Genomic DNA, 10,210 nt, shown 5'->3' on the forward strand with positions numbered 1-10,210 from the left:
ATATATATAATAAAATCTGCATTTAAAATTTTTAATGTTATAATAGCCACGATGTGATATGAACATTAATACATAAAAATTGGGCGGTACATATGTAAATGGCCCTTCATGATTACTTTGTGTTTGTTAAGAGAAGTCATGTCCAAAATGGGCAATTGCCCCCTTGAAATTTTTAATTTCTAATATAAATCAATATTTAAATTTTTAGAAAATAAAAAGTTTGGGGTAGTTGTAGCTTATTGAATAATCTTCTGATAAGTTGATTAAAAATAATCTGTTGATAAGTAACGTGCAGTGGCTATTACAAATTTTTATTTTTTTAGAAAAGTCAGATCGCAGTGAGAAAGCTCTCACCGCATCTAGATAGATGCGGCGAGAAAATACTGTTTTCAGCGTTTTGAAAACTTATAAGCTACCAAAATACAGTTTACCCAAACAGATCATGTGTATTTTCAAAACGCTACCACACCAAATAAGCTGTCCCAAACAGACGTCCCTGCACTCACAAACTTGCCTTTAAGAATTAAATTTAAATTTGGATAATGTATTTTAATTCAACGTCAAAGCTAGTCCATTATTATTTATTTATTTATTTATTTATTACATTTGGGCATCGCTCATAGACATATATAATAACAATTTAATATAGTTTGTCTGTAATTTCTTATTTATAATTATGTGGGCTTATCCGTTAGAAAATTCCGCATGCGACTTTTACCCCGCACTGAGCTGGCGCACAGCCACAGTCCTAGGAGCGCTGCAGCGACACGTACCCCCCATTTTCTGTCTGTCTCCCCCCTCCTGAGACAAATAAGCTCGCAGCTGGAGAAGAACCCACACCAAAACCCTAATCCGATCCCGCCAATGTCGTCTTCCCCCTCCGAAGAATCGACGAACAAAAAGATGAAAATGACCGCCGGCTGCTGGTTGAGAGAGCACACAGTCCGAGAGCTCGTGCGCGAGAAGCGCCGCCTCGTCGAGGTACCGTACAACGCGACCCTATCCTCCACCGTGAATGCACTCACCGCTAACAATATTTTGGCCGTACCCGTGGCCGCTCCGCCGGGCCGCTACATCGGTGCCGGCGGTTCGATGATTCTGGAATCTGATCCGGCGACCGGCGCTGTCAGGAAGCATTACATAGGCATCATAACAATGCTGGACGTTCTGGTTCACATCGCCGGGGATGAGATAGTCGGAGATGACGATGATGTTGATTTCGATGGTAAGATGGCGATGCCGGTGTCGTCTGTTATTGGACATTCTCTTGAGGGGCTTACCTTGTGGACTCTCAATCCTAACACAAGGTGTGTAAGAACTAATTTATTAAGTATCTGGCTATTGCTTTTAATTTTTATTATTTTCTTCTTTTTATTGTCAATTTTGTTAGAAAAATTTAATGTGGGCTCGTATATAAATTCTAACTATATATTAAATATTATTATTGTTGAATTCAAATATGTCCGGGAGTCATGCCCAAGGAACATAGGGTAGGACAAGAGGGTGAGAGAGAGCAATGAAAAGTAAAATAATTTTTTTATGGAAGAACTGATCTCCTATAGGTGAGGGGCTACAATGTATATAATTGCATGCTTACCACTTCTTTAATTGGAGAGTTACATGGTCTTTTAGGTATTTACATAAATGAGTTTATAGTTCTGCTACCCTATTACTCAGTCGGTTGAGATCGGCTCATTCATCCAATTATGTTGAGTTGTGGTTTTCAGTCAGACTTGGCTTGATCAACTTGAGTCAACTATTTAGCTTTTCTAGTTCAGTTGTTAACTATCGATCCCAGGTGGGAAGAGTTTTCGTTGATAGTATTAAATTGGGTCATTGACTAGAGGGTGAATCACCGAAATTCGACGAGTAGCTTGCATATTGGCAAAGAGTACTTCAGGATGCTCTTGAAGTATATCATGTTAAACCGTTAGCCTTCAGATGAAGTGTCTTGGAGGCTCTCATGAGACAACTGACGAAGCTAGGATAAGAGTTGAGCCGATGCTTTCTCTTGGCTTGATGAATCTTGGCCTTTGGCTCAGACGGCGTGCGTTTGGTCGACTTATTGCCCCGAGCTAGGGGTTATGTGCTTGATAAATCAAGTTTCTTGATTTTCTAATGTTGGATCTATTGGTCTTTTGTCTGTGGCCCCTCATGACCGTACTTTCCTATATCATAATTAGGTACACACTTTGATACATTGCTATTTACAAAACGAACCCCCATGTAATTTTTTGAATTGTGAAACCAATGCATTTACCCTTGTAATGATCAAATCAATGAGAATTTGATAAAAATGAAAAATATAGGATTGAGGTTTTATCTGATAAAATTTGATACTTTATTGAGAATTTAAAAAAAATGATGAAAAACAATGCTTGATTTATAAATAACAATGTTTCTAGTGCAATATATGTAATTGCCCAATTTTAGTGTAAAATTTGTTATCTATGGACTCACTTTATATAATTTTGAAATAGAGTCATTATTTTCAAGCTAAATTGCAACAATGTTTCTAGTGCAATATATGTAATTGCCCAAATTTAGTGTAAAATTTGTTATCCATGGACTCACTTTATATAATTTTGAAATTGAGTCATTATTTTCGAGCTAAATTGTTGGGTTTAGATGTGGAAGGTTGGGTACCCTATATTTATATTCCGATGGATTGGAATACATTTTTGCCTAAATTTACAAGGCGATTTAGCACTTTTTTCAAAAAAAAATTTGAGCCCAAAAGACAATATATGTGATTCAAACTCCAAGCCTCATGGTGAGAAATTAAACTCTCAATCACTATGCTACGGGTAAGTGCGTTTATTTTTCATCATTAATTATTAATTATAATTTTTTAGTGAGATTATTATGTTAATTAGTTGATAATTTTTTTCGTTTTTCTCTGTTGAGTTATTGCCATTCAAACAAAACTTAGAGAAGTCGGTAATGTTTCTATTGGTTGATTGTTTTGTTATGTATGATCAGTGATTCAATATTGTCAAGTCAACCAAATCCTTTCATCCTTTTATTAATGAAAAATTTAATAATATAAGACATGGATATTTTATATATGATAAGAAATTTATGTTGTGATTCAAGCTTTAACACTTTTTATTGCCACCAAAAAATTATTGTACAATCGACCTTCATTCATTGAAATAGTTACAATCTCACTAAAATTGAACTGCATATGTTAGATGGATATCTTTTTATTGAAGAAGATACCTTTATTCACAAGGCCATTATTCCATAATGGTAGCAATGGATTGATTTGCAAAAGGAAAGTTAAAATATTGGTATTTTTGATGTGATGTGAAATATTTGGATGCAATAGATGTAAAAAATTAAAGTTTAGGTATTATATATGTAAATACATAGGGATCGAATTGTATGCATGCAAATGGCCCTTCACAAAAATATCACACTTTACACCGTTTATAAAATGATAAACTTGCAAAGTGAGTGTATATTTCTCAAGCTAATTTTGGCCATCTATACAGCATTCTAGATTGCATGGAAACATTCAGCAAAGGAGTGCAGTGGGGGCTGGTTCCAGTAGAGAGCCAAGGCGACAGTGATGCTGCAGTGGAGCTGGTGAAAGCTTCGCCTGGCTACAGAATGCTCACACAAATAGATTTTTTGAATTTCTTGCAAGTACATGTGGATGAGCTGAAGGACATTATGACATGCAGTGTTGGAGAATTGGATTTAGTCAATGAAAATGTTTTTGCACTGACCGAACACACAAAAGTTTTAGATGTAATCAGATCCATGAGGAGTTTTTCTCTGGCCATTTTTCCTGTTGTTGATGCAGATGCTGCTGTTGATTCTGGGGAGAAAATTGTTCTTCAAGATGTAAGACATCTCATCTTAAGCTTATTTACGTTAAATTAAACAGTGCTTTTGATGGGGGGACTAATTGGGGTCAAAATTTTAAAAAAATCAATTAGCTAAATTAGAGCACCACAAAACTGTGGACTAATAGTCGGGGGACTACTTTGAGCATTCAAAATGGATATGTTTCTAGTACTGCTAACATTGTCTATTTGTTATTTGCTACTTTATTAGCAATTGTATAACTAACATTGTCTATTTGTTATTTGCTACTTTATTAGAGAGCCAAGGCCCAAATCTATTAAATAAAATATGCTACTTTGAACAACTTACATCAATGCAATTTAGAGAACTTCATGCATTTTTTTGACCTGCACTTAAAGGGAAGAGGAAAGAGGCTCATCAGCACGTTCTCAGCAACAGATCTACAACCTTGCTCAATTGCTCAAATCCAGTCCATGTTAAAACTCAGTGTTGTAGAATTCAAAGAACGGGATTCGGAAACTGTTGAAAAACAAAGGCAGAAACTCATCACATGCCATTATGAGACTACACTTGGTGAAGTGATCGTGGGGGCTGCTTTGGCTCATGTTCATCGAGTTTGGGTTGTGGACGAGCAAGGCCTGCTGAGAGGCTTTGTTTCTCTCGCTGAAATATTGGGAGCCATCAGAAACAAGGCATTGGCAACAGAAAATGAGTTACAAGATGTGGCTGCTACTGAACCTGCTATTTGAATCTCTTGAGGTAATTGAGCTGTTTTATACTTTTAAATCATCTTTTTGTTAGAAACTGTAACACAGTCTCAGAAACCACTCGTCCCATTCATTGCAGAGCTTGAAGAGAGGAAGATGAATGAAGTGTAGCTTTTTAGTTCTTGGAATAAATAAGAGCTCTCTGTTTTTCAAGAAGAAAGCTCTTTTTTCGACTGCTGCTGCTGTAGATGATAACTTCCAGAGGGAAGTAAAGAGAGAAAATTTGGAAGTGTTTTGCTGTGCTTTTTTTGCTTCCATTTTGTTCAAGATAAGTTGTGTTATAGTCAAACCATGTTAAGGTTAACTGAGGCCATCGTGAAATAGACTCTGTTCATATTATAAGTTGTTCATGTTCAGTTTGAGCTCAAGTTTTCACATGCATATTTGTTTGTTTAGAATCTCCTATAATCAAACTTAGCTAGTACTTGCCTCAGCTAATTAATGGAACAATAATTCAAATGAGCTAATTAAAAAACTTAAGAATAGAACTAATGCTCGATCATCGAACATTCTTTCTTGGAAAAAAAAAAATTCCCTTGGATTTGAGCCTGACCTCTTGTTGTTTAGCCAGAAACAATTCAACCAAAAATCTATAGGCATCAAAACAACTTTCTGAAAATATCCTTTCTTATTGATCTTTATATACATAGCTGTAAAACTTAAAGAGGGCCCATAACGGAACAAAATATATAATTATATGGCTGACAAAACTGCATTTCCCAACTCATATTGGAAGACACTGTAAGAAATCACCTTGGAAACATTTCAGTGAAAGTAAGAGGACTAAAAGTGAACCGAGGAATGGAAACTGGAGATGTAGAAGAATTGGATTTTAGTTCTGGGATTAGTCCAGGCTTTGTTATTTCTTTCTCTTTGAGTCTTACAGGTTTACATAGCATTTGTAAGACTTGAGACATGGAAGGTCTTCTTCCTGCTGCAGCTTGGGTGCAGAACAGAGCAACTTTGATATATCTGAGGACCTCTTCTTGAGGGTAATGTCCGAGAACCGGATCAATTAACTCTGAAAGATTTTCTAGTTCATATAGCTCCCATGTCTATAAATGCACATTAAGCTTAGTGAGAAAGTCATCTATAATAAGCATGCATGAATTTAATGATTTACAAAACTTCATCAAATAGTAATTGGTAGAAAAGGAAAAAAAAAAAACCTCATCTAAATTGGTTCGATGGCCAATAGATTTTCTCTAAGATTATTGTAAAACATTCAGTCAAAATAAAAATAACACTTCATATAGCATACACCAGAAAACAATGAAGAAAAAGATAATAAGCTAGCCCTAATGATAATTAGGGTTAGGTAATTATGATGATAATGATGATTATAGCAATGCCATAAAAAGACAAGTAAGAAAATAACGTACCCATTCCAGCAGAAGCTTATCATTCCCATACAAATAAGGCTTGGAACTACTCTTTCCACTTATAATCTCGAGTATAAGCACACCAAAACTATATGTATCAGCTTTCTTGGTTAATTGTCCTCGCATTGCATACTCAGGAGCCAAATAACCACTGTAAAAAATATATTTTTCTTGATTAGATTTTTTATTTTTTTTCATTTCTTAGACTGTGTGGTTACTTAAATTGAATATTTTATCTCTTGCAAGTAAATTGCCATACATAAAATTAAAAAAAAAACATAATTGCTGGCATTCTTTGCCGTGTAAAAACTATCATGAATGCAAAATATCCCCTATTTTAAGATCTATATGAGCTATAAAGAAATTGTTATTAGAATATGGTGTTTATTGGAAATACTATTAGAAAGCCACTACTATATTAGCAGAAATTGTTATTAGAATATGGTGTTTATTGGAAATTTAGAAAGCCACTACTATATTAGGTGGTATGTAATTTGGGGGAAAAAAACATACATTTACTTTTGCTCGATTGTGTTTTCTCCATTTTATTTTCTTTTTACTATATCCTTCCCATACGCATATTAACAAGCATCATATTTAGTGAATAAGAACATCCAAATATTTCTATAAGAATTTGGTTGAAAATTCAAATTATGAGCGACCATGTATCAGAAGCCTTAAGAATTCTCTGAAAACAAATCATTAAATAAAAGAGATTTAGAGACTTACGGAAATTTCAAATCAAAGTTGATTCGAAAACCAAATGAGCGGGGCATTACATTCATATCATACAATTCTTATGTATTTACATATGCAACACCTAAATTTTCATATTACATGCATAACACTCAAATCTTTAATATCACATAAAAAATATCGAAATTACTTAGTTTTTAAAAGTGAAGTATATCTTTTCATGCACAAATTTATGACACCAGTTTTGTAAATATAAATAGGAATGATTAGATGTTAAATATATAAAAACATATGAATTGAGTGGTATGCATGCCAATTTCCCAAATGATAGACTTATCCAATTTATCAACTTCATAAACATATTTTCTAACTTCAAGCAATTGAATGACTTGACGAAAATATTTTGCTCACGTCTGGGATGTTTATTACTTACGTTGTTCCAGCAACACGCGTGACGATATGACTAACATTATCAGGAAATAGCTTGGCCAGACCAAAGTCACCAATTTTAGGAAGAAAATTCTTATCAAGAAGAATGTTGCTTGCTTTAATGTCTCTGTGGACTATTTGTAATCCGGCTCCTTCATGGAGATATGAGAGACCTTTAGCAATTCCAATACAAATTGCAGCTCTTTTGTCCCAATTCAATTTATATTTTTCACTATTCAAACCTGCAAATTGACATTAATGATTAATTTTGATGAGGCACCATAACAAAGATATGTATTTATCAGCATAAAATGTCACATTATCATATTTGAAAGGTTGAATTATATTTTATTTACCTAACAATGCATGATCAAGGCTTTTATTTTCCACATACTCATAAACCAAAATTCGGTTCGTGTCTTGCACACAACAGCCGACTAAACGAACGAGATTTGGATGATTGATAGTTGTGATCACATCAATCTCGGTCAAGAATTCATTCACTCCTTGCTTTGATTGTGCAGACAGGACCTTCACAGCTACTGCTGTGCCATTTCTAAGAACTCCCTGTTATATGTGCAGATGCAGTAGGTAAAAGAGTCCTAAATGGCTAAAGCAAAAGATCCATTTATTTATTTACATGTATGTATGTATGTATGTATGTATATTTATTTATTTATTTCTGTGTGTTTGCGTATCAATTTGGGTTAACGAATTGAGTTTAGCGCTAATCTGAATTAACATAATCTAAACATACATAATTTGAATCCGTCCATTATTAAACGGGTCAAAAAAGTTGACCCAAGCCTGACTCTCCTATAACATGACTAATTTGAATCTGACACAATTAATCCTTTTAATATATTTGTAAATAAAAGGAAGTAATACAAGTAGCAAACATTAATGTGTGAGAAAAGATGCCTCACCAAATGGTAAATGTGAACCAAAAAAGAGAGTTAGATAAGAAAGTAATGCCTTCGAAATTAAACGGATCAACGTCGAAGCAACCCAAAAATTAATTTGTCAACCTGATATTGAATCCTGTTCATTGCATCGCATGCAGTTCATATCGGGTCGTTGTTTTATGTCATATATATATATATATATATATATATGTATATATCTGTGTGTGTATGTGTATATATATGTATATTATTTGCGAGGATGAAAAGGCTTTTATTATTGCAATACTTTACATCCTAGATAGATGACTAAATCAAACATTAAGAAATGTATGCACAATACATTGAGAAGAAATACAAAATTTTGTTTAGAAATCAAACCAACTTAAATTTTTTATATGCAGATTCTAAAGGAATTTAAAGCATAGCACAATTTGCTTAGGAAAATAAAAAAAAAATCTTTAGTAGCCAATTAAAAACTATAATAGTAGTTCAAAAACAAACATTGGTAAAATGGCCTTTAGACGCACAAAAACACACACACAAAAGGCTATGAAGCTGTATGACTTGGTTTACCAGAAAGTGATCAATGTTTGACATGGTAATATAATATCATGATTGGTTTAATCACAGGAATAGCTGAAGAGAGACTGCAATCACAAGTATTCATGAAAAAGAGAAAGAAATAGACTACAAAATGTACCTTGTAAACACTTCCAAAACCCCCATGGCCGATCTTATTGCTCAAGCAGAAGTTTTGGGTTGCCAACTTCAGTTCATTGTAAGAGAAAAGCCTAAGCTTCTTTTCACTTGAAATTTCTGAAAAAACCCAAAATAATTAAAAAAAGGCACTTTATAAGTGGAAGAAAATTAATAGGAAATCTCATAAGCATGGAAATGCATCAAAAAGTGTTTTTTTTTTAATAATTCAAGACAGTTGCTACATTTGGGGTGAGTAGAACAATAAAATTTCAAATGAAAACTAAATGGAAGATGATTCAAATGCTTACTACTGATCAATTCTTATGTATTTACATATCTTATCTAATATGCCACCTTACATATGCATTAAAAGGTATATTTCACTACTTAAAACTTAAAATAGTGGTATTTTTTTATGTGATATGAAAAATTTGGACAGCATAAATGTAAACGTTAAAAGTTTAGGTGTTAGATATATAAATACACAAGAATTAGGTGGTATGTATATGAATGCCCCAAAGTAAATATTCAAGAGAAATAGACCATCAACCTCAACATCTCTCTTTATGCAAGAACATACTTAATAACATATTATCTTAGATCCAACATGAAATTCTAAAAAAAACTAATCAAATATCCATTGCTTACCAGCAAAATCTCCATGAGGCCTTTTCCTCGCACCAAAGCAGCACAAGTTGAAAATCATATTATACTCTTTACAGTATTACCAATCTTCAAGTAGTTTGCAGAGGAAGATCCAACGATTGCCCTACAGTTAGAGGAGGGATTGTTTAAAGAATTTTATCTCAAAATTTCAGTAAAAATCTCTGATCTTACAAACAAAATTTACGGGCAAGTATGCTTTCTGAAATAAACAGGAAATTGTGATGTCGAATTTGAAGGATGATGTTTGAACATAAAGCACTGACAAAATCTTTTTAATCCGTTGAAGCAATATGATCGAAACATTCTATTCAAGCAAATCCTGCTCCAGAAAGAGCTCAGGCTATGCATTACATAGGGTTTTCCAGTAATCGCAATCAACAGAAATCTCGATATTTTTCACCCTTAAAATCGAAACCCTAAAAAAGCTATAAATCGACAAATCAAAGTGCTTAATCTTATCACAGATGTGGGATATGGCTAGTATTTAAGACATTGAAATCATGAAAAAGAGGAAAGGAAACAGGGCTTAGAACCCAAACCTGCTTCAGTATAACCAGTGAAGGAAGCAGGTGGAGTCGCCTTCTTACTCCGCCGCTCCATATCCAACTCCTTATATGCTGTGGAGTCTATTAGCTTCCAAGAACTGAATTTGAACATCCCGATTAAATAAATAATAAAATCCTGAGAAGCCGAATATATATATATATATATAATTGTAAAATAGTAATTATTTTTTAAAAACTTTATAAATGTATGATATTATGTGTATCAGATTGTCAAGCTGTATCAGATTCGATCAAGTCATAAGCAAGAACAATGAGAAACAGAAACCACCACCACTAGTAAAGCC

General features: G+C 33.7%; 2 protein-coding genes across 2 annotated transcripts; one reads left to right on the forward strand and one right to left on the reverse strand.

Annotated features, from left to right (window-relative positions):
- Positions 1 to 763: 763 nt before the first annotated feature.
- On the forward strand, positions 764 to 4,939 carry LOC110026800 (SNF1-related protein kinase regulatory subunit gamma-like PV42a). The gene is made up of 4 exons (XM_020727943.1): positions 764 to 1,307; positions 3,498 to 3,852; positions 4,215 to 4,575; positions 4,663 to 4,939. Exons 1-3 carry the CDS (start codon positions 865 to 867, stop codon positions 4,563 to 4,565), a joined length of 1,149 nt encoding a protein of 382 aa, XP_020583602.1. The 5' UTR covers positions 764 to 864; the 3' UTR covers positions 4,566 to 4,575; positions 4,663 to 4,939.
- A 183-nt stretch (positions 4,940 to 5,122) lies between these two features.
- On the reverse strand, positions 5,123 to 10,003 carry LOC110026805 (putative serine/threonine-protein kinase). Its single transcript, XM_020727957.1, has 7 exons — positions 9,900 to 10,003; positions 9,343 to 9,463; positions 8,696 to 8,811; positions 7,447 to 7,657; positions 7,095 to 7,332; positions 5,966 to 6,116; positions 5,123 to 5,638 (listed from the first exon to the last, which is right to left on the reverse strand). The coding sequence occupies exons 2-7, from the start codon at positions 9,398 to 9,400 to the stop codon at positions 5,333 to 5,335; spliced, it is 1,080 nt and encodes a 359-aa protein (XP_020583616.1). The 5' UTR covers positions 9,401 to 9,463; positions 9,900 to 10,003; the 3' UTR covers positions 5,123 to 5,332.
- Between the last annotated feature and the right edge of the window lie 207 nt (positions 10,004 to 10,210).

The sequence above is a fragment of the Phalaenopsis equestris genome, unplaced genomic scaffold (genome assembly GCF_001263595.1).
Source record: "Phalaenopsis equestris unplaced genomic scaffold, ASM126359v1 Scaffold000002, whole genome shotgun sequence".
Taxonomy (NCBI): Eukaryota; Viridiplantae; Streptophyta; class Magnoliopsida; order Asparagales; family Orchidaceae; genus Phalaenopsis; species Phalaenopsis equestris.